Raw genomic sequence first — 25,910 nt, 5'->3', positions numbered from 1 at the left:
TCTCACAGTTGAAGTGTACCTATGATAAAAATTACAGACCTCTACATGCTTTGTAAGTAGGAAAACCTGCAAAATCAGCAGTGTATCAAATACTTGTTCTCCCCGCTGTAATTATATTTTTTTGTACACCGTTTTTGTCGTTGTTGTTCTGAACACACTGCCCACAAGTCATTGTGACGTCGTCAGGTTCGACACCCTCCACCCCCTGCAGCATAAAACTTGATTTACATAATCGTCAATATTTGGTCTGGTTGGCTAATAGCAGAGTGAGGCAGAAAGACATAGAGAGGAGCAGCTGCATCTACTACCCTCTGACACAACTCCATCCCTTCTACAGTTAGGAGTTGCACATGTGTGTCAGGGCAGCAGCAACACCGGTAGTCAAGACTCTAGCTAGCCACATATACTAAAATATAAGCTAATAGCCAGCCAGACATATATCATGAGTTAGAAGATTATTAATTGTATATTATTTAAGAGGATTGAAGATTAATCACAATCAGTAATACAAATGCAGGTGGGTGCCCTTTTAATGATCATCATCTAGTAAATGGAACTGTGTTTTATTTATTTATTGCAGCTCACTTGCTGTTGTTAACTAGCTATCTCTGAAAATAATGCATTATGTGTGTGAAACATTGTTGCAGTTAAACTTTTAGATCACTGGTTATTTTGTGTGCTGAACTTGAAAAATATGTTTGCAATGGGAAGTGATAGTTATACATTTCGATTGGGAAATGCTTAGCCTAATGGTTGTGTTTTTGTATTCTTACGATTGGGACCTACTGGCTTATTATGGCTGAGTGAATGGGCTGCTTATTCTTTAACATCATGCTGTGTGTGACTGCTGTCTTTCCATCAGCCCTATGTGTGTTACAACAAGTGTTCTCCCCTACTTGGGGTGTGTTGGTATTACGGTCACTGTCCTTTCAGCATCACAAGCATGTCACACTTGGTGATAGTGTGATAGTGATGGCGTTAGGTTGTGTAAGCAGTGTGGTTGTTGTTGCTGGTAGAATTATCCGTGCGGGTGCTGTCTCTGTATGAGTGAGTGATTGCCTGAACTATGGCTCAGCCTCAGGCCTGTTAGATTCAGTTGGGCGCATTGAGCAATGCTATGTTTCTGTTCTTTTTCTTGAGTTTTGAGTTTGGTACAACATGTTGGAAGATTTAATTTTCCCACTGAAGGCCTAGGTACAATAGACATGGTTTGCCACTGTACAGTATATACAGTTGAAGTCAGAAGTTTACATACACCTTAGCCAAATACATTTAAACTCAGTTTTTCACAATTCCTGACATTTAATCCTAGTAAAAACTCTCTGTCTTAGGTCAGTTAGGATCACCACTTTATTTGAAAAATGTGAAATGTCAGAATAATAGTAGAGAGAATTATTTATTTCAGCTTTTATTTCTTTCATCACATTCCCAGTGGGTCAGAAGTTTACATTCACTCAATTAGTATTTGGTAGCATTGCCTTTAAATTGTTTAACGTGGGTCAAACGTGTCGGGTAGCCTTCCACAAGCTTCCCACAATAAGTTGGGTGAATTTTAGCCCATTCCTCCTGACAGAGCTGGTGTAACTGAGTCAGGTTTGTAGGCCTCCTTGCTTGCAAACGCTTTTTCAGGTCTGCCCATACATTTTCTATAGGATTGAGGTCAGGGCTTTGTGATGGCCACTCCAATACCTTGACTTTGTTGTCCTTAAGCCATTTTGCCACAACTTTGGAAGTATGCTTGGGGTCATTGTCCATTTGGAAGACCCATTTGCGACCAAGCTTTAACTTCCTGACTGATGTCTTGAGATGTTTCTTCAATATATCCACATAATTTTCCTTCCTCATGATGCCATCTACTTTGTAAAGTGCACCAGTCCCTCCTGCAGCAAAGCACCCCCACAGCATGATGCTGCCACCCCCGTGCTTCACGGTTGGGATGGTGTTCTTCTGCTTGCAAGCATCCCCTTTTTCCTCCAAACATAACGATGGTCATTATGGCCAAACAGTTCTATTTTTGTTTCATCAGACCAGAGGATATTTCTCCAAAGGGTATGATCTTTGTCCCCATGTGCAGTTGCAAACAGTAGTCTGGCTTTTTTATGGCGGTTTTGGAGCAGTGGCTTCTTCCTTGCTGAGCAGCCTTTCAGGTTATGTCGATATAGGACTTGTTTTACTGTGGATATAGATAATTTTGTACCTGTTTCCTCCAGCATCTTCACAAGGTCCTTTGCTGTTGTTCTGGGATTGATTTGCACTTTTCGCAACAAAGTACGTTCATCTCTAGGAGACAGAACGCGTCTCCTTCCTGAGCTGTATGACAGCTGAGTGGTCCCATGGTGTTTATACTTGCGTACTATTGTTTGTACAGATGAACGTGGTACCTTCAGGCATTTGGAAATTGCTCCCAAGGATGAACCAGACTTGTGGAGGTCTACAAATTTTTTTCTGAGGTCTTGGCTGATTTATTTTGATTTCCCCATGATGTCAAGCAAAGAGGCACTGAGTTTGATTGTAGGCCTTGAAATACATCCACAGGTATACCTCCAATTGACTCAAATGATGTCAATTAGCCTATCAGAAGCTTCTAAACCCATGACATCCTTTTCTGGAATTTTCCAAGCTGTTTAAAGGCACAGTCAACTTGATGTAAACTTCTGACCCACTGGAATTGTGATACAGTGAATTATAAGTGAAATAATCTGTCTGTAAACAATTTTTGGAAATATTACTTGTGTCATGCACAAAGTAGATGTCCTAACCGACTTACCAAAACTATAGTTTGCTAACAAGAAATTTGTGGAGTGGTTGTAAAACGAGTTTTAATGACTCCAACCTAAGTGTATGTAATCTTCCGACTTCATCTGTATATGCTTTTCTCTGAATACATAAATCAAAGTGGACAGCTGATGATGTAGGCTAGCTTGTTGCTGGACCTGGTTGCGTTTGGTAAAGTATTTTATTACCGTAGGTCTGATCAGCGGCAGCAGGGCTGCAACTACATATGAGGACACCGATGTCCGGAACTCTGTCATTTGTTCTAATTTGAAAATAATAAAAACAATAATTCACCACTCTCTCAAACGGCTAACTCCTCCCTCTCGCGACATAGGCCGAGGGCTTGAGACGTGAAACGAACTACCCCATCTCGGAGTCGGCTCAAGTAGGTCATGTGGGGTTCCCTGTTAGGAACTAAAAAAAATAAGATATGTTTCAATATGAACATCTCCACATGACCTATAGGCCTACATTAAAATACATAAAAATGCTAACAATACAGTTCCCAAAATTCCTAACGTTTTTGTTTATATCGGTGGTTGTTCTTCTTATCTCGATCACCCATTGGAGTTTATAGTTTACCCATTACCCACGTTTTTTTATCACTACATCACTGATATTAATATAGAATCATGAGTAATATTCTAATAATTCATGTGAATGTGATAATACGATCATCTGTGTGCTCCATTGATGTCTGTTTGTGTGGAGCTTGATTACTAATGCCTAGGAATACAAATATGAACGTTATGTGATTTGAGAAAATAGATACAGTGGGGAAAAAAAGTATTTAGTCAGCCACCAATTGTGCAAGTTCTCCCACTTAAAAAGATGAGAGAGGCCTGTAATTTTCATCATAGGTACACGTCAACTATGACAGACAAATTGAGATTTTCTTTTCCAGAAAATCACATTGTAGGATTTTTTATGAATTTATTTGCAAATTATGGTGGAAAATAAGTATTTGGTCACCTACAAACAAGCAAGATTTCTGGCTCTCACAGACCTGTAACTTCTTTAAGAGGCTCCTCTGTCCTCCACTCGTTACCTGTATTAATGGCACCTGTTTGAACTTGTTATCAGTATAAAAGACACCTGTCCACAACCTCAAACAGTCACACTCCAAACTCCACTATGGCCAAGACCCAAGAGCTGTCAAAGGACACCAGAAACAAAATTGTAGACCTGCACCAGGCTGGGAAGACTGAATCTGCAATAGGTAAGCAGCTTGGTTTGAAGAAATCAACTGTGGGAGTAATTATTAGGAAATGGAAGACATACAAGACCACTGATAATCTCCCTCGATCTGGGGCTCCACGCAAAGATCTCACCCCGTGGGGTCAAAATGATCACAAGAACGGTGAGCAAAAATCCCAGAACCACACGGGGGACCTAGTGAATTACCTGCAGAGAGCTGGGACCAAAGTAACAAAGCCTACCATCAGTAACACACTACGCCGCCAGGGACTCAATCCTGCAGTGCCAGACGTGCCCCCCTGCTTAAGCCAGTACATGTCCAGGCCCGTCTGAAGTTTGCTAGAGTGCATTTGGATGATTCAGAAGAGGATTGGGAGAATGTCATATGGTCAGATGAAACCAAAATATAACTTTTTGGTAAAAACTCAACTCGTCGTGTTTGGAGGACAAAGAATGCTGAGTTGCATCCAAAGAACACCATACCTACTGTGAAGCATGGGGGGTGGAAACATCATGCTTTGGGGCTGTTTTCTGCAAAGGGACCAGGACGACCGATCTGTGTAAAGGAAAGAATGAATGGGGTCCTGTATTGTGAGATTTTGAGTGAAAACCTCCTTCCATCAGCAAGGGCATTGAAGATGAAACGTGGCTGGGTCTTTCAGCATGACAATGATCCCAAACACACCGCCCGGGCAACGAAGGAGTGGCTTCGTAAGAAGCATTTCAAGGTCCTGGAGTGGCCTAGCTAGTCTCAGATCTCAACCCCATAGAAAATCTTTGGAGGGAGTTGAAAGTCCGTGTTGCCCAGCGACAGCCCCAAAACATCACTGCTCTAGAGGAGATCTGCATGGAGGAATTGGCCAAAATACCAGCAACAGTGTGTGAAAACCTTGTGAAGACTTACAGAAAACGTTTGACCTGTGTCATTGCCAACAAAGGGTATATAACAAAGTATTGAGAAACTTTTGTTATTGACCAAATACTTATTTTCCACCATAATTTGCAAATAAATTCATTAGAAATCCTACAATGTGATTTCCTGGATTTTTTTTTCTCATATTGTCTGTCATAGTTGACGTGTACCTATGATGAAAATTACAGGCCTCTCTCATCTTTTTAAGTGGGAGAACTTGCACAATTGGTGGCTGACTAAATACTTTTTTTCCCCATTGTATCTATGTAAAGAGTTGACGATTTTATGCAATTCATCGCTACAACTGACTGAACAGTCGCTGATGCTACATGTCACTGTGAATCATTTCTCGTATTTCCCCCCTGTATTGCTAAAAGGCTATGTGTTTGTAGATCGACCGAGGTGAATTAACCTGGGGCCATTTTTGCTTGTTTTTGTTGTTCTCCATATCAGTTCGTCAAATTAATGCCCTGCTAAAGCTGCCCCGGTCAACTGTAAGTGCTGTTATTGTGAAGTGGAAATGTCTAGGATCAACAACGGCTCAGCCGCGAAGTGGTAGACCACACAAGTTCACAGAACGGGACCGCTGAGTGCTAAAGCGCGTAGCGCGTAAAAATCGTCTGTCCTTGGTTGCAACACTCACTACCGAGTTCCAAAATGCCTCTGGAAGCAACCACAATAACTGTTCGTCGGGAGCTTCATGAAATGGGTTTCCATGGCCGAGCAGCCACACACAAGCCTAAGATCACCATGCGCAATGCCAAGAGTCGCCTGGAGTGGTGTGAAGCTTGCTTCACCATCTGGCAGTCCGAATTTGGGTTTGGCGAATGGCAGGAGAACGCTACTTGCCCTAATGCTTAGTGCCAACTGTACATTTTGGTGGAGGAGGAATAATGGTCTCGGGCTGTTTTTCATGGTTCGGGCTAGGTCCCTTAGTTCCAGTGAAGGGAAATCTGAATGCTACAGCATACAATGACATTCTAGACGATTCTGTGCTTCCAAATTTGTGGCAACAGTTTGGGGAAGGCCCTTTCCTGTTTTAGCATGAAAGTAATAATAGTGAAGACATCAAAACTATGAAATAACACATATGGAATCATGTAGTAACCAAAAAAAGTGTTAAACAAATCAAAATATATGTTATATTTGAGATTCTTCAAATAGCCACCCTTTGCCTTGATGACAGCTTTGCACACTCTTGGCATTCTCTCAACCAGCTTTATGAGGTAGTCACCTGGAATGCATTTCAATTAACAGGTGTGCCTTCTTTAAAGTTAATTTGTGGAATTTCTTTCCTTCTTGTGTTGTGACAAGGTAGGGGGGGTATACAGAAGATAGCCCTATTTGGTAAAACACCAAGTCGATATTATGGCATGAACAGCTCAAGTAAGCAAAGAGAAACTCCATGTAAGTTTCTTCAAGTGCAGTCGCAAAAACCATCAAGCGCTATGATGAAACTGGCTCTCATGAGGACCACCACAGGAATGGAAGACCCAGAGTTACCTCTGCTGCAGAGGATAAGTTCATTAGAGTTACCAGCCTCAGAAATTGCAGCCCAAATAAATGCTTCACAGAGTTCAAGTCACAGACACATCTCAACATCAACTGTTCAGAGGGGACTGTGTGAACCAGACCTTAATGGTCGAATTGCTGCAAAGAAACCACTACTAAAGGACACCAATAAGAAGAAGAGACATGCTTGGGCCAAGAAACACAAGCAATGGACATTAGACCGTTGGAAAATTGTCCTTTGGTCTGGAGTCCAAATTGGAGATTTTGGGTTCCAACCGCCGTGTCTTTGTGAGACATGGTGTTATGATGAGTTTCTCAGGTATCAAATAATCAAGGATGCAAGGATATACTTAGACACTTTGTGGAGATTTCATACTAAGTATTTATTGAATCACGAGCTCGTGGGTTCATCTAACAAACGGACATGGCTTTGCCCTTCGTCAGTTGAACTAAGTTAACAAAGAAGACTCTCTATCTTATATAGCCTTTGGTTCTCATTCCTTTCACATACATCTGGAAACCATCATAGGCCTCCCTGTCTCTGTTGTTATTACCCTTTGCCCTCAGGTCACTACATCCTGTCCATCACTCACACTACCCTAACCATCACTAATCTACCTTGACATAATGGAATGTAGACTTCATGGCCCCAAACCACTCATCTCTTAACTCTTCCTCTGTCCTCACAACACTATGGCATGACATCATTATACCATAAAAACATCATATCACATGGTGTGGGTGAACGGATGATCTCCGTATGTGTAGTTCCCACCGTAAAGCATGGAGGAGGAGGTGTTATGGTGTGGGGGTGCTTTGCTGGTGACACGGTCTGTGATTTATTTAGAATTCAAGGCACACTTAACCAACATGGTTACCACAGCATTCTGCAGCGATAAGCCATCCCATCTGGTTTGGGATTAGCAGGACTATCATTTGTTTTTCAACAGGACAATGACCCAACACACCTCCAGGCTGTGTAAGGGCTATTTTACCAAGAAGGAGAGTGATGGAGTGCTGCATCAGATGACCTGGCCTCCACAATTCCCCGACCTCAACCCAATTGAGATGGTTTGCGATGAGTCGGACAGCAGAGTGAAGGAAAAGCAGCCAACAATTGCTAAGCATATGTGGGAACTCCTTCAAGACTGTTGGAAAAGGATTCCAGGTGAAGCTGGTTGAGAGAATGCCAAGAGTGTTTAAAGCTGTCATCAAGGCAAAGGGTGGCTATTTGAAGAATCTCTGTTTAACACATTTTTGGTTACTACATGATTACTTATGTGTTATTTCATCGTTTTGATGTCGTCACTTATATTCTACAATGTAGAAAATAGTAAAAAATAAAGAAAAACACTTGAATGAGTAGGTGTGTCCAAACTTTTGACTGGTACTGTATATTTGTCACATGCACCGAATACAACAGGTGTAGACATTACAGTGATGCAGAGTTAAATATGAAAAGAAGAAATAAACACCTGGAAAATAAAACACACAAGAATGAAGTTACATACAAGGAGTACAAATACCATATCAATGTGAAGGGATACATGGTAATTGAGGGAGATATGTACATAAATGTATGGGTAAAGTGACTAGGCAAATCATTTTCTGGGCCTTTCTCAGACACTGCCTGGTATAAAGGTCCTGGGGTATAAAATATAATATATAAAAAAGTGAAAAGAAAGCCTGCGGATCCTAAATCAGGGGCTTAGAGCCTCGGTCCTCAAGGACAGAAGTGCCTTCTGGGTTTAGTAATGTTTGATTTAGACCTACATGGAAACCAGGGGTGTGGAGTGAACCTGCTAGCCAAACATAATATTTTATCAATCAAAAATGTGTCTCTGGGGGTTCTTCTTCTTCTTCTTCTTCTTCTTCTTCTTCTTCTTCTTCTTCTTCTTCTTCTTCTTCTTCTTCAAATGAACTGAACTAAAACATGGACATTATCATCTTTGGGGGCAAACACTACAGGCACTTCTTCAACCCAGCTTGCATAAAAAAGGAAAACTGTGCTCAATTGAGGGACTCACCGCCATACCTGTTTTGGGTGGGTTTCCTGTCACCAGGTATCGTACCAGACCCATGACAGCCAGGGTCATGATGCTGGCCGTGCTGAAGATCATCCCCATCAGGCCATAGTAGAGGCAGGAGGTGTCCCCTCCGAGCCAGGTGTGGTTGAAGAGTGAGGCGATGGACAGGGGGTACATGCTGAGAGCCATGCCAATGTCTGTTACAGCCAGGTTGACTGTCAGTAGCTCCGGGGCCTTGAGGTGAGTCGGCCGCAGTGCTGAGGTCAGCAGGACCGCAGCATTACCCAGGACTGACAGCACCGCTGGATGGGAGAACGAAAGAGAGCAATAAATAAGTCAGTCAGTCAATCAATGAATCAATCAAGAAAGCTGGGAGAGCAAGGATTAGTAAACTAATCTAGCAATCAATTAACCAATCAAGCTGGAAGAAAGAGAGAGAAGGGGAAGAGGGGGCAGAAGTAGAATAGAAAGTGCTGCTGTTCTGTCCTCTCTAGCATGGCCAGATAGTGGCGTCCCAGAGTAGACAATAGCAGCATCACACGGGTGAGTGGATCCTATGAATCCATATTTGCAGTATTTGTCATGGTACAGATGTCGGATGTTTATTTGATCACTATTTTGTCATTCATTTTTTTATCCTCCGCATCAGGAAATTCAAATGAGCCTTGTGATTTAGATACGTTCACTGAAAACCAGCAGTTCCCTTTCTCTCCATGCGGAGCAGTCAAGTCATTCAGAGCAGTGCCAGCTATCAAAAACATCCTCCCTCTCTCGCTCGCTCGAACGCTAAAAGCAACAGACAGAATGTTAATAAATGTCCTACTGCTACTGTAGGAATATAGGTCCTATTACTGCAACATTCAAATGTACAAAATTGTATCTGAAATGCATCCATTCACATCAACAAACATTGTTTTATATATCTTAATAACACAAGATAGATATTGGTCTCCACTACAACATACAAGAATGAAGTGTATTCGAAATGCAGCCGTACAGTAGGCCACACCTAAACTATAGCCTACTATAGCCTATCAAAACTAATTGCACATATAGGCCTATAATATCATGCTTAAAGACTAGATGAAATTTAGTAGTGAGGTAGCCTACGGAATGGAGCGCAATGGCGCATGAAAGAGAGCGACTCTGATTTTAAAACCCCCAAAACATGTAAACAACACAGCCCATGATTTTTTGATCTACAGAATATATTATCTAGCAAACCGAAGGCTATGAATCAACTGTCAAAAATGAGTTTAATCATAAATAATAACAGTAGGCTGGCTACACCAAAATTAGTTTCCATTCATACAGAGTGTCGGGTAAATTGACGGTAGATTTGCCATGGTAAACTAGGAAATACTTTATTTATCTTGTGCTTGTCAAATAGATAGATCACCCTTAGTCTGTTCAAAAAGGACTAAGTTGATCCGATGACAATACCAACCAGAGGGCGAACATATCTTGAAAAACGTTGGTTGCAAGCAGGACTAAGGTAACACCGATATCATATTTTCGGGAACGGTAATGAGGTGACCAATAATGGTTGCAATTGAGATCAGCTGTGCGGGTGAATTTAGCGTGTATTAATGGTTTAACGAGACATCAGCTGGCGATAATCTAGTGCAGGGATCATCAAATAGATTCAGCCACGGGACGATTCTTTCTTGAGTGGATGGTCAGGTGGCCGGAACATAATTCCTAATCATTTGTAGACTGCAAATAGCTCAACAAATATTTGACTAAAACATAATCATTTCAAACCTTGCTTACATTTATATACGATCACATACAGTGCATTCGGAAAGTAGTCAGACCCCTTGACTTTTCCACATTTTGTTACGTTACAGCCTTATTCTAAAATGAAAAAATAAATAAAAAATAATCTCATCAATCTACACACAACACCCCATAATGACAAAGCGAAAATAGGTTTTTAGAAATTTGTGAAAATGTATTCAAAATAAAAAACAGAAATACCTTATTTACATAAGTATTCAGACACTTTGCTATGAGACTCGAAATTGAGCTCAGGTGCATCCTGTTTCCATTGTTCATCCTTGAGATGTTTCTACAACTTGACTGGAGTCCACCTGTGGTAAATTCAATTGATTGGACATGATTTGGAAAGGCACACACCTGTCTATATAAGGTCCCACAGTTGACAGTGCATGTCAGAGCAAAAACCAAGCCATGAGGTCGAAGGAATTGTCTGTAGAGCTCCGAAACAAGACTATGTCGAGGCACAGATCTGGGGAAGGGTACCAAAACATTTCTGCAGCATTGAAGGTCCCCAAGAACACAGTGGCCTCCAGCATTCTTAAATGGAAAGTGTGGAACCATCAAGACTCTTCCTCGAGCTGGCCACCCGGCCAAACTGAGCAATCAGGGGACAAGGACCTTGGTCAGGGAGGTGACCAAGAACCCAATGATCACTCTGACAGAACTCCAGAGTTCCTCTGTGGAGATAGGAGAACCTTCCAGAAGGACAAACACTCCACCAATCAGGCCTTTATGGTAGAGTGGCCAGACGGAAGCCACTCCTCAGTAAAAGGCAAATGACAGCTCACTTGGAGTTTGCCAGAAGGCACCTAAAGGACGCTCAGACAATGAGAAACAAGATTCTCTGGTCTGATGAAACCAAAATTGAATGCTTTGGCCTGAATGCCAAACCTGGCATCCCTATGGTGAAGCATGGCGGTGGCAGCATCCTGCTGTGGGGATGTTTTTCAGCGGCAGGGACTGGGAGACTAGTCAGGATCGAGGGAAAGATGAACGGAGCAAAGTACAGAGAGATCCTTGATAGAAACCTGCTCCAGAGCGCTCCGGACCTCAGACTGGAGCGAAGGTTCACCTTCCAACAGGACAAGTCTCTGAAAGTCCTTGAGTGGCCCAGCCAGAGCCGGGACTTGAACCCGATGAAACATCTCTGGAGAGACCTGAAAATAACTATGCAGCGACGCTCCCCATCCAACCTGACAGAGCTTGAGAGGATCTGCAGAGAAGAATGGTAGAAACTCCCCATATACAGGTGTGCCAAGCTTGTAGCGTCATACCCAAGAAGACTCAAGGCTGTAATCGCTGCCAAAGGTGCTTCAACAAAGTACAGAGTAAAGGGTCTGAATACTTATGTTTTTGCTTTGTCATTATGGAGTATTGTGTGTAGATTGATGGGGGGGGGGGACTATTTAATCCATTTTAGAAAGAGGCTGTAACGTAACAAAATGTGGAAAAAAGTCAAGGGGTCTGAATACTTTCCGAATGTACTGTATATCTCTCTATTATGCAAAGCTGTCATCAAGGCAAAGGATGGCTACTTTGAAGAATCTAAAATGTAAAATATATTCTGATTTTGTTTAACACTTTTTTGGTTACTACATGATTCCATATGTGTTATTGTATAGTTTTGATGTCTTCACTATTATTCTACAATGTAGAAAATAGTGAAAATAAAGAAAAACCCTTGAATGAGTAGGTGTGTCCAAACGTTTGACGGTACTGTAGGTAGGCTATAGCAGATACACAATGTTCTCTTTGAATAGAACTATAAGATATGACTGTGCTTTTGTTCTCCAGGTAGTTGTTATATAATCAATTATAAAATGGGTTCGGAGAAATAACATGGGATTAGGATTAATTTGAGTTTAACATCCCTTTAGTGAAAAAAACATTGTTCATCAGCTAAAATGACAATTAATCCTATTCAATAACCCAATATAATAGTGTTTAAGGAAAGAATTATGATTAGTATTTGAGACATGGAAGATGACCTACAGGTACGGTGCTGTGAAAAAGTATTTGCCCCCTTTCTAATTTTCTCTACTTTTGCATATTTCTGATACTGAATGTTATCAGATCTTCAACCAAAACCTAATATTAGATAAAGGGAACCTGAGTGAACAAATAACACAACAAGTACATATTTATTTCATAAACAAAGTTATGCAACACGCAATGCCCCAGTGTGAAAAAGTAATTGCCCCCTTACACTCAATAACTGGTTGACTCCAACCAAACACTTCCTGTAGTTGTTGATCAGTCTCTTACTTCACTGTAGAGGAATTTTGGCCCACTCTTCCATGCAAAACTGCTTTAATTCAGCGACATTAGTGGGTTTTCAAGCATGAACTGCTCGTTTCAAGTCCTGCTACAACATCTCAATTGGGATTAGGTCTGGACTTTGACTAGGCTATTCCAAAACTTCAAATGTGTTGCTTTTTAGCCATTTTCACGGAGACTTGATTGTGTGTTTTGGATAATTTTCTTGCTGCAGGACCCAGCTGCGCTTCTCCTGTAGAATTCTCTGATACAGAGCAGAATTCATGATTCCTTCTATTAAGGCAAGTCGTCCAGGTCCTGAGGCAGCAAAACATCCCCAAACCATCACACTAGCACCACCATGCTTGACCTTTGGCATAAGGTTCTTACTGTTTGGTTTTCAGCAGGCATAATGTGACCCATGTTGCTCAATATGACTGGGTGGGCCTGGCAGGGCCTGGCTCCCCAGTGGGTGGGCCTGTGTTATTACAACAACAAAGTTACTACAAACAACACTTATTTTTTTCTTCTGACATAATTGCACGCATGACAGAACATGTTCCACAAAGCTCCTTCAACTCCACTTTGTCAACAAAACAAAAACAATAACAACGGCCATGGGGTGGACAGTGGCACTGTTTCCCCTACTGAAGAGTCCGTCTTTAAAACAAAGCAGTGTTGGGTGTCTCTCTCTCTCGCCTCTCTCTTTCATAATGTCACACGTGTAATTAGATTCCTCTGGGTCATTATTTTTCAGCTTTTCTCAGAATATGGCAGAAACTAATTAACTAATCTCTCTCTCTCTCTCTCTCTCTCTCTCTCTCTCTCTCTCTCTCTCTCTCTCTCTCTCTCTCTCTCTCTCTCTCTCTCTCTCTCTCTCTCTCTCTCTCTCTCTCTCTCTCTCTCTCTCTCTCTCTCTCTCTCTCTGTGAGTGAGTGAGTGAGTGAGTGAGTGAAGGGTTGTTGCATGCTTATAGGCCTAGTCCTGAAGAAATCTGTCTGTCAAGGTGCTGGAAGTATTTCATTGACTGAAGTGAGGAACAGAGCCTCCGCACACTTAGTCGGTTAATGTACATTTCAGATGTATGGTGGCAAAAAAACTGTTTCCATCAAAGTGACCTTTGTCAAATCAATATCTCTAGTGATGGCACTTCTACTAGCTCTCCTTGTGTATATTCCTTTTGGGCATTGGGGTGAGGCATGGTGGTGAGTAATGGGGGTAAGACAGTGTATCACACGGGTCAACCCTGTAGGTCGTTATGATAGAGAATGTGTATTGGTTGCATGCGCACAACATTTGTCTGCGTTTACGCAGGCAACCCAATTCTGACATTTTCTTCCCAACAATTGGTCTTTTGACCAATCAGATCAGCTCTTTTGACAAATAATTGGGCAAAAGATCAAAATTGGGCTGCCTGTGTAAAAGCAGCCTATGATCTTTAGCCCAGAGAAATGGTCCCCCAGGCCTGGACCTGCAAGGGGGTCGAGCCCTAACATTCCTCATCGGGGTTCCCCCGTGGTTTGCATTGTCACTGTCTTACATGGAATGTTGCCAGGTCATAGTGCACACTGCAGGTTAGAATGCTGTGAAAACGCCATGTTTACTAATGACCACTGTGCTCCTCAGGCATTTTGGCATGGAAATTAAAAGACACATCCTGGCTTTTCAGCATAGTAGTCTTCATAAGAGTGTTATGAACTCCCTCAAGGAGATGAACTCTGATGGGATTGTGGTTAGCGCGCTTGAGTTGGGGGTGGGGAAACCGTGTTCTCCCGTAGGTTGCACACTTTAAGAACTAGCAGAGTGCTAAATGGTACTGGGTCTGGGTAATTTTTATAATGGACTGCATTTTATCGCACCAAAACTTTTTAGAGCTGATAGAAGATGCCCAGAGCTTACCCATGATGTTGCATAATGATGTAAGTCAATAAGTCATCGTCTTATTCAAAGTTGTATATATTTGCGCTTGAAGTGACAAAACCGAACTGCCCGCTTCGTGCAAATTCATGCCAATGACGTGTCTTTTCCTATGAAGTTAAGTGTAAATTATTTTTTGCCTACGTTTCGTTTCAGGGCTGGGTTTTATTTGAATGGTACCACCCACCAGCATGGCATTGTTTATTAATCAGAAACACCTGTAAAGTTTGCGAGTTGCGACTGAGCTCAACAATATACATCATGTTTGGCTACATCAAAGATGGTGGATAAATGAAAATAGTTCGCTCAGGCCGTTTACCGTCGAAGAAAACAGTCAGTTTCGGTCTAACAGGGTGGATCTCCTATTGACACCAATGCATATATTATTTGTTCTCTCTGTTATCATTTCAGCAATCTAGCTACCTATATATTTATGCATTATTTAAATTGCAGCCGTGAATACACCAATAGAATAATAATATAGAAAGAATATAAGCTCCGGTGATATGGATAGTTTAACTATTGAAGCAACGGGTGAGTTTGTTATGCATGGCCCGGTGCCCCGGGTGGGTGCAGATTTCACTTTAGGATCAATGGATTGGTCGAAAATGAGCAAACCCTGCTCACCCGGGGCACCGGCCATGCAAAAAGATGATGCCGAAGGAGATGGCTGCCGTTTTACAGCCCTCTAACCAATTGTGCTATTATGTGTGTTTTTTCGCGTTATTTGTAATTTATTCTGAACATAATGTTTCTGCCACCATCTCTTATGACCAAAAAGAGCTTCTGGATAAGGCCCAAATCCCCGTCATTCGCATGAGAAAGAGACAGAGATATCGTGGACGTAGGTCGGGGTGCCTTGTAAGGATCTGACAGCGAGCGAGTAATCTGCCTCTTCCATCAATCCTATTAGCCAACGTACAATCATTTGAAAACAAAATGGATGACCTAAGATCTAGGATATCCTACCAACGGGACATTAAAAATGGTAATATCTTATGTTTCACCGAGTCGTGGCTGAACGACGACATGGATAACATACAGCTGGCGGGATATACGCTACATAGGCAGGATAGAACGGCTGACTCCGGTAAGACAAGGGGTGGCGGTCTGTGTATATTTGTAAACAACAGCTGGTGCATAAAATCTAATACTAAGGAAGTCTTGAGGTTTTGCTAGACTGAGGTAGAGTATCTCATGATAAGTTGTAGACCACACTATTTACCAAGAGAGTTTTCTTCTATATTTTTCGTAGCTGTCTGTCTACCACCACAAACCGATGCTGGCACTAAGATTGCACTCAATGAACTGTATAAGGCCATAAGCAAACAGGAAAACACTCATCCAGAGGCAGCACTCCTAGTAGTCAGGGACTTTAAAGCAGGGAAACTTAAATCCATTCTACCTCATTTCTACCAGCATGTTAAATTTGCAACCAGAGGAAAAAAAACTAGAGACCACCTTTACTCCACACACAGGGACGCTTACAAGGCTCTCCCTCGCCCTCCATTTGGCAAATCTGACCATAATTCTATCCTCCTGATTCCTGCTTATAATCAAAAACTAAAGCAGGAAGCACCAGTGACTCTGAAGCATGCATGAGAGCATCAGCTGTTCTGGATGATGATGTGTATTTTTTAATGAATTAGGAGATAGAACTGGGTTAATCACGAACATTGAGTTAGAATTATTTGTTACTGGGCCAGGAATTTAATTGGGGCATTTCACTGTGTGTGGGGGGGAGTAGAGAGGAAATCTGCCCTAGGGTCAAATTGCTTGCTCTTACTTAGATCCATGGTTGTCTTATCCGACGAGAGACTGAAACTAGCTTGTGGCCTTTTGTCTCTCTCTCCAAACACCATGAAGGGAGCGACACCTGGGTTGAATGGAGTTTGGGCTAGACCTTTGTCTCCTTGGTATCTTCTTGATTGATTACAGCATGATGGGGTGAGGTTTGTGTATGTTAGGGCCTTGTCATGTTTAAACTAAACATGAGTGTATGTGCAAGACAGGGGAGTGAGTGATTGGTTGGAGTATTATGTGCATAATAAAAGTCGAGTTTAGCTGCCCTCAGAGACAAAGGAAGTGGGCGTGGAGTGATAAAGAGCGGGAAACTGAAGAGGGAGGGTTTTAGAGCTAGAAGAGTTGGGGATGATGGTATATAATGTGACGTGAGAGAGAGAGAACGGGGTGCCACTCTGCAGACTGGTATCGGCTTTGTTGAAACTTGAATAAAGTCATTTCTTGATGCAACAACTCTGTAAGACCTTATTTGTAATAAAGTATAGTGGTTATTTTCCACAACAATGACTATGTGATCATGCTTTCCGTAGCCGATGTGAGTAAGACTTTTAAGCAGGTCAACATTCACAAGGCCGCAGGGCCAGACGGATTACCAGGACGTGTACTCCGAGCATGCGCTGACCAACTGGCAAGTGTCTTCACTGACATTTTCTACATGTCCCTGACTGAGTCTGTAATACCAATATGTTTCAAGCAGACCACCATAGTCCCTGTGCCCAAGAACACTAAGATAACCTGCCTAAATGACTACCGACCCGTAGCACTCACATCTGTAGCCATGAAGTGCTTTGAAAGGCTGGTCCATTATCATTATCCCAGAAACCCTAGACCCACTCCAATTTGCATACCGCCCCAACAGATCCACAGATGATGCAATCTCTATTGTACTCCACACTGCCCTTTCCCACCTGGACAAGAGGAACACCTACGTGAGAATGCTATTCATTGACTACAGCTCAGCGTTCAACACCATAGTGCCCTCAAAGCTCATCACTAAGCTAAGAACCCTGGGACTAAACACTTCCATCTGCAACTGGATCCTGGACTTCTTGACGGGCCGCCCCCCAGGTGGTAAGGGTAGGTAACAACACATCTTCCACGCTGATCCTCAACACGGGGGCCCCTCAGGGGTGCGTGCTCAGTCCCATCCTGTACTCCCTGTTCACCCATGACTGCATGGCCAGGCACGACTCCAACACCATCATTACGTTTGCCGACAACGATGAGACAGCCTATAGGGAGGAGGTCAGAGACCTGGCCGTGTGGTGCCAGGATAACAACCTCTCCCTCAACGTGGTCAAGACAAAGGAGATGATTGTGGACTACAGGAAATAAAAGAGGACTGAGCACGCCCCCATTCTCATCAACAGGGCTGTAGTGGAACAGGTTGAGAGCTTCAAGTTCCATGGTGTCCACATCACCAACAAACTATCATGGTCCAAACACACCAAGACAGTCGTGAAGAGGGCATGACAAAGCCTATTCCCCCCTAAGAGACTGGAAAGATTTGGCATGGGTCCTCAGATCCTCAAAAATGTCTACAGCTGCACCATCGAGAACATCCTGACTGTTTGCGTCACCGCATGGTATGGCAACTGCTCAGCTTCCGACCGCAAGGAACTACAGAGGGTAGTGCGTGTGGCCCAGTACATCACTGGGGGCCAAGCTTCCTGCCATCCAGGACCTCTATACCAGGCGGTGTCAGAGGAAGGCCCTAAAAGTTGTCAAAGACTCCAGCCACCATAGTCATAGACTGTTCTCTCTGCTACCGCACAGCAAGCGGTACCGGAGCGCCAAGTCTAGGTCCAAAAGGCTTCTTAACAGCTTCTACCCCCAAGCCCCAAGACTCCTGAAAAGCTAATCATGGCTACCCGGACTATTTGCATTGTCCCTCGCACCCCACCCCACCCCCTCTTTTACGCTGCTGCTAATCTGTTTATTATCTATGCGTAGTCACTTTAACTTTACCCACATGTACATACTATCTCAATTACCTCGACTAACCGGTGCCCCCGCACATTGACTCTGTACCGGTACCCAATGTATATAGCCTCCCTGCTGTTATTTTATTTTACTGCTGCTCTTTAATTATTAGTTATTTTTTATTTTTTACTTAACACCTTTTTTTCTTAATTTTTTTTGTTGGTTAAGGGCTTGTAAGTAAGCATTTCACTGTATTCGGCGCATGTGGCAAATAACATTTGATTTGATTTGATAACTAATTTATCTAAAACCTTAGTGGTCAAAACCATTCATCTTGGGGCGACGGGTGGAGCAGGGTTTTAAAATGCAATCATATCAAGCAATTTTGCTATTTAAAAATGGTCATGTGTTTTTTTAATGCAGACTAGCTCAAAAATAAGTCAAATTTGACAAATCATCCAATGGATTATGGCAGGGGCGTAACTTTCACTGAGGACGGGGGGGACACGTCCCCGCCACATTCTGAAATGGCCTTTTTGTCCCCCACAGTTTTATCATTGGAATGTGATACAAATCGCGGCAATGGTGTGCTTTAGGACCATGCGGACGCCGCCGAGCGGTCGGGTAGGCTGTTTGGAGTGTTTAAGCAACTGGATTTAGGACTGTGCGGACACCACAGAGCGGGCTGACAGGCTGTGTGAAGGCAAAGCTTCTGGAAGGCTGGCTGGACCAGCACGGGAGAGTTGCGTTTTGCGTTCTTTCACCGAGTTGTAAAAGGAAGCAGAACAGAAAATGGCTACTCTTTAGTTGACTGATGTAGCTGACAAAGTAACTGCTGTTTAACTTAACAGAAAAAAACGAAACTAGTGTTTATTCACAGTGCTGAGCTAGTATTGTAACTGACATGTAACGTTAGCTAATGTTTCATCCACTCTCGACTGAGGTGAATGAATAAGCTACGCTAGTGAGTAGTTACCACAGCCAGGTCAGCTGTAGCCTCTAGTTATCTGTCAGATAGCGATATGAGGTGGCTATTATTACTATCTACAGTGCATTCGGAAAGTATTCAGACCCCTTGACTTTTTCCACATTTTGTTACGTTACAGCCTTATTCTAAAATGGATGAAATAGGCTTTTAGACATTTTTGCAAATGTCAATTTTTGTCAAATCTGAAATATTACATTTACATAAGTATTCAGACCCTTTACTAAGTACTTTGTTGAAGCACCATTGGCAGCGATTACAGCCTCTAATATTTTTGGGTATGATGCGGCAAGCTTGACACACCTGTATTTGGGGAGTTTCTCCCATTCTTCTCTGCAGATCCTCTCAAGCTCTGGCAGGTTGGATGGGGAGCGTCGCTGCACAGCTATTTTCAGGTCTCTCCAGAGATGTTTGATCGGGTTCAAGTCCGGGCTCTGGCTGGGCCACTCAAGGACATTCAGAGACTTGTTCCAAAGCCACTCCTGCGTTGTCTTGGCTGTGTGCTTAGGGTTGTTGTCCTGTTGGAAGGTGAACCTTCTCCCCAGTCTGAGGTCCTGAGTGCACTTGAGCAGGTTTTCATCAAGGATCTCTCTGTACTTTGCTCCGTTCATCTTTCCCTCGATCCTGACTAGACTCCCAGTCCCTGCCGCTGAAAAACATCCCCACAGCATGATGCTGCCCTTCTCCCCTGATTGCTCAGTTTGCCGGGCGGCCAGCTCTAGGAAGAGTCTTGATGGTTCCAAACTTCTTCCATTTAAGAAGGATGGAGGCCACTGTGTTCTTGGGGACCTTCAATGTTGCAGACATTTTTTGGTACCCTTCCCCAGATCTGTGCCTCGACACAATCCTGTCTCTGAGCTCTACGGACAATTCCTTCAACCTCATGCCTTGGTTTTTGCTCTGACATGCACTGTCAACTGTGGGACCTTATATAGACAGGTGTGTGCCTTTACCAATAATTTCCCAATCAATTGAATTTACCACAGGTGGACTCCAATGAAGTTGTAGAAACATCTGAAGGATGTTGGAACAGTCAATGGAAACAGGCTGCAGCTGAGCTCAATTTCGAGTCTCATAGCAAAGGGTCTAAATAATTATGTAAATAAGGTATTTCTGTTTTTTATTTGTAATACATTTGCAAACATTTCTAAAAAATCCGTTTTCACTTGGTCATGATGGGGTATTTTGTGTAGATTGCTGAGGATTTTTATTTATTTAATCCATTTTAGAATAAGGCTGTAAAGTAGCAAAATGTGGAAAAAGTCAAAGGGTCTGAATACTTTCTGAAGGCACTGTACTAGGCGCACTTGAACTCTCACGTCCAACTAGGAGAGGTAGGCTACTGAAGTTGAAACAGCGAATTCTGAGTATGTGAATAATGTGAAAAATATATGCTTTCAATACAATAGGTACAGATTCTCCCTTCTCCCTCTTTTTGTTTGCTTGGAAATGTTGATACTGGAGACTGTTATCAGAAGAAACTGTGTAACCTAGCATTTATAGTGGCTAATAAATGCATTCCCATTAATTGGAAGGTTGGTTATCCTCCCACAATGTATAGAAGAAATGCCAAGTTATGTACAGTATCACTAGAATTGTTTTAAGATTAAGGGTATACTGTGCAACCTCATAAGGTCTGGCTGGATGCCTTATATGGAATACAGTACGACAAAAGGAGTCTGTATTGAAAACATGCCCACGTCAGGGGAGATACCTATTTAGGCAATCCCTAGCTGCTGGGCTGCTCAGTCCTGGCCCTGGGGGTCTGCTGTACTGTTGTCACTCTGGCCTTGGCCTAACACACCTGAAACCAATAATGAATGTTTTACTAAGATCCTAAAGCTGAGTGGGGTGTGTTGGGTTGAGGCGCTACAGGGCCGTGGACCCCTAGGGCAGGACGGGGTGACCCAGCTATATTGTGTGCAAGTAAAAATAACTCTACAGTACTATTAGACCTATGATATGAATTATATGGAGGGTGTACTGTTTCTGTGTGTTAATGTGTAGGTGTATGTGTGTTTTCATTCAACTTTTGTTTTCCAAACCTTTCCCTTGAGACAAAAAAAAAAGATGGGAAGGAAGTTGTGTTGGGGAGAGAGGGAGTTATTGACTAGACTGGTGGGGGTCGGGCATGTAGGCGTCTCGGGTTGGCTGGACGGTCTGTCTGAAATTTTTAAAAATAAATAAAAAGGGGAGATGCAAAAACATTAGTTTACCCCCTATTTTAATTTGCTCCATGGCTCAGGCAGCCAAGTGTGGGTTACGACAAAAAGTTGATTATTTTTCAAATTACCATAATCCATTGGATAATTTGTAACATTTCACATACACATCTGCTAAATATGTGTATGTGACTACCTCATGAAGCTGGTTGAGAGAATGGCAAGAGTGTGCAAAGCTGTCATCAAGGCAAAAGGGTGGCTACTTTGAAGAATCTCAAATATAAAATATATTTTGATTTGTTTAACAATTTGATATTGAGGATGTCTTAAAGACAATCAAAAGTTGTCTTTGAACCTCTCCAAAGCTCACCTGTGTTATCACCCTTCTTCCTTCTTCTCCACCTGTTACCCTGAAAACACACTTGAGGTCCAGCTAGCTAAAGTAAACACAATAATGGAACATCAATTTAAAACAATTATCCAGAGATATTTGATTGATGTGGCCTGAATCACTTAGAGTTCAGTCTCCTTTATATAATGTCCACCTCCACCTCACACACCACACCACCCTCAACCTCCAACACTCCCTTGCCAAATCCCCCCCCCCCACCCCCAGTTGCATGTTCTGATGGAAATTTAATTTAACTGAGGGGAAATATTGTGGTGCTACGTGTTAATTCTTCCTCCACAGGATTATAAACTGAATGTAATCAGTGAAAGGGCAGGATGTGAGGCATTGTCCTTCAGAGAGCCAACAGTCCTAAGTACCTTCAATACCTTGACAGAACAATCCACAGCAACCTTGGCTAGAAAAGGAGAATGGTGGACTTTCTCCATGGAAATGATTTATGATGCATCTACACTGAACAAAAATATAAACGCAACATGTGGAGTGTTGGTCCCATGTTTCATGAGCTGAAATAAAAGATCCAAGAAATGTTCCATACGCACAAAAAGCTTATTTCTCTCAAATGTTGTGTACAAATTTGTTTACATCCCTGTTAGTGAGCATTTCTCCTTTGCCAAGATCATCCACCCACCTGATAGGTGTGGCATAGCAAGAAGCTGATTAAACAGCATGATCATTACACAGGTGCACCTTGTGCTGGGGAAAATAAAAGGCCACTTTAAAATGTGCAGTTTTGTCACACAACATAATGCCACAGATTTCTTAAGTTTTAAAGGAGTGTGCAAGTGGCATGCTGACTGCAGGAATGTCCACCAGAGCTGTTGCCAGATAATTTTATGTTAATTTCTCTACCATAAGCCGCCTCCAATGTCATTTTGGAGAATTTGGCAGTACGTTCAACTAACCTCACAACTGTAGACCACGTGTATGGCGTCGTGTGGGCGAGCGGTTTGCTGATGTTAACGTTGTGAACGTGGTCCTCTGTAGCTCAGCTGGTAGAGCACGGCGCTTGTAATGCCAAGGTAGTGGGTTCGATCCCCGGGACCACCCATACACAAAAATGTATGCACGCATGACTGTAAGTCGCTTTGGATAAAAGCGTCTGCTAAATGGCATATTATTATTATTATAACAAAGTGCCCCATGGTGACAGTGAGGTTATGGTATGAGCAGTCATAAGCTACGGACAACGAAGACAATTGCATTTTATCGATGGCAATTTGAATGCCCATTGTCGTGCCATTCATCCGCCGCCATTACCTCATGTTTCAGCATGATCATGCACAGCCCCATGTCGCAAGGGTCTGTATACTCACCAGACATGTCACCCATTGAGCATGTTTGGGATGCTCAGGATAGACGTATACGACAGCGTGTTCCATTTCCTACCAATATCCAGCAACTTCGCACAGGAGTAGGACAACATTCCACAGGCCACAATCAACAGCCTGATCAACTCTATGCGAATGAGATGTGTCGCGCTGCATCAGGCAAATGGTGGTCACACCAGATACTGATTGGTTTTCTGATCCACACCCTTACCTTTTTTTTAGGGTATCTGTGACCAACAAATCAATGTCTGTATTCCAAGTCATGTGAAATCCATAGATTAGGGCCAAATTAATTTATTTCAATTGACTGATTTCCTTATATGAACTGTAACTCAGTAAAATCTTTGAAATTGTTGCATGTTGCGTTTTATATTTTTGTTCAGTATATATGCATTGCTGCCAGTGTCAGGTCGATATACCTCCTATGCACGGTTACTTAAGTGGCCAACTGAGATGTTTCCATTTTCATGTACAAAGAATGGCATGTTTCACAACGTATATACAGTTGAAGTCGGAAGTTGACATACACTTAGGTTGGAGTCATTAAAACTTGTTTTTCAACCACTCCACAAATTTCTTGTTAACAAACTATAGTTTTCGCAAGTCGGTTAGGACATCTACTTTGTGCATGACACAAGTAATTTTTCCAACAATTGTTTACTGACAGATTATTTCACTTATAATTCACTGTATCGCAATTCCAGTGGGTCAGAAGTTGACATACACTAAGTTGACTGTGCCTTTAAACAGCTTGGAAAATTCCAGAAAATGATGTCATGGCTTTAGAAGCTTCTGATGGGCTAACTGACATCATTTGAGTCAATTGGAGGTGTACCTGTGGATGTATTTCAAGGCCTACCTTCAAACTCAGTGCCTCTTTGCTTGACATCATGGGAAAATCAAAAGAAATCAGCCAAGACCTCAGAAAAAGAATTCTAGACCTCCACAAGTCTGGTTCATCCTTGGGAGCAATTTCCAAACGCCTGAAGGTACCACGTTCATCATAGTACGCAAGTATAAACACCATGGGACCACGCAGCCGTCATACCGCTCAGGAAGGAGACGCGTTCTGTCTCCTAGAGATGAACGTACTTTGGTGCGAAAAGTGCAAATCAATCCCAGAACAACAGCAAAGGACCTTGTGAAGATGCTGGAGGAAACAGGTACAAAATTATATATATCCACAGTAAAACAAGTCCTATATCGACATAACCTGAAAGGCCGCTCAGCAAGGAAGAAGCCACTGCTCCAAAACCGCCATAAAAAAGCCAGACTATGGTTTGCAACTGCATATGGGGACAAAGATCGTACTTTTTGGAGAAATGTCGGTAAGACAGGTGGTGCTTGCAATCCGAAGAACAGCATCCCAACCGTGAAGCACGGGGGTGGCAGCATCATGCTGTGCGGGTGCTTTGCTGCAGGAGGGACTGGTTCACTTCACAAAATAGATGGCATCATGAGGAAGGAAAATTATGTGGATATATTGAAGCAACATCTCAAGACATCAGTCAGGAAGTTAAAACTTGATCGCAAATGGGTCTTCCAAATGGACAATGACCCCAAGCATACTTCCAAAGTTGTGGCAAAATAGTATGGAGTGGCCATTACAAAGCCCTGACCTCAATCCTATAGAAAATTTGTGGGCAGAACTGAAAAAGCGTGTGCTAGCAAGGAGGCCTACAAACCTGACTCAGTTACACCAGCTCTGTCATTAGGAATGAGCCAAAATTCACCCAACTTATTGTGGGATGCTTGTGGAAGGCTACCCGAAACGTTTGACCCAAGTTAAACAATTTAAAGGCAATGCTACCAAATACTAATTGAGTGTATGTAAACTTCTGACCCACTGGGAATGTGATGAAAGAAATAAAAGCTGAAATAAATAATTCTCTCTACTATTATTCTGACATTTCACATTCTTAAAATAAAGAGGTGATCCTAACTGACCTAAATAGGGAATTTTTACTAGGATTAAATGGAATTGTGAAAAAACTGAGTTTAAATGTATTTGGCTAAGGTGTATGTAAACTTCCGACTTCAACTGTATTTAATGTGAACCCTGAACATTTGCCTTGTTTCCATGGGAGTAAGAAATTAATCCTCGATGTTCAACTTCACATCTTCTATAAATGTTAATGATAAACACTTCATTTAAAGCGTATGTAAGGATGTTTTATAATAACCTGGAGACATTGAGATGATGTGGAAAACCGCTCATAATAAACAACTCTAAGACCCCTCTTCACTCCTGGGTCATGTGCTGTTGGCACAAAACAGGAAAAGTTTTGAAAAGCGCAATCTAAACTTTTCCAAAAACCTTTTTATTTTTCTTCATTTTCCATTTCAAATGGTTTCGCTAATGTGTGCCCTACTGAATATGACCCTGGCCTCGTTGGAGGAGGTTAGGGTCAATTTCGGGAAGGAAGTTTTCCAACTCAATGATTCCTCCCTTACTTATAGCCCAGTGAAGCATTATGTCTTATTTAGAGAATTGGACCTGAGCCAGGTGATGTTCTGCTCCCATGACCCTCCACCACATAGCCCACAGCACATCATCCTCTGCTGCTGTGAAACACCTCTGGTATTTAGACACACACATGCAAGGAAAACACAAACACTGATTCCACAAACATCTCAATAACAGCTAGTTTTGTAACAGCTACATGCAAGTTGCTTTGTGGTGTAGGTAGACATACACAGGCATGAATCCAAGCAATTTATAGAGATCTCTAATGACTCTAGCATGAATACATTTAACTCTCCCAAGGGGCGTGTGCCGTGAGGACAGTTTCTTGGCCAACACAAACACCCTGATTACTGGACCACAATAACAATTTGAGTTTTATTACAGCTGCTATACAGAACCTCTGTGCTGTAGGTAGTAAAAATGCATGATTATCTTTAACTCGTGAATTATT

General features: G+C 42.4%; 1 protein-coding gene across 1 annotated transcript in view; it reads right to left on the bottom strand.

The window, feature by feature from the left end:
• The window catches only part of LOC121552111 (opsin-5-like), a 52,763-nt gene that overhangs the window by 9,676 nt on the left and 17,177 nt on the right, over positions 1-25,910 (bottom strand). Inside the window, exon 2 of the mRNA XM_041864843.2 lies at positions 8,433-8,726. Within this exon, the coding sequence (XP_041720777.1) occupies positions 8,433-8,726 (294 nt within the window). The remainder of the gene's footprint in view (positions 1-8,432; positions 8,727-25,910) is intronic.

The sequence above is a fragment of the Coregonus clupeaformis genome, chromosome 36 (assembly GCF_020615455.1).
Source record: "Coregonus clupeaformis isolate EN_2021a chromosome 36, ASM2061545v1, whole genome shotgun sequence".
Classification (NCBI taxonomy): domain Eukaryota; kingdom Metazoa; phylum Chordata; class Actinopteri; order Salmoniformes; family Salmonidae; genus Coregonus; species Coregonus clupeaformis.
The sequence above is the reverse complement of the archived record's forward strand: the minus strand, read 5'-3'. Positions and strand labels throughout refer to the sequence as shown.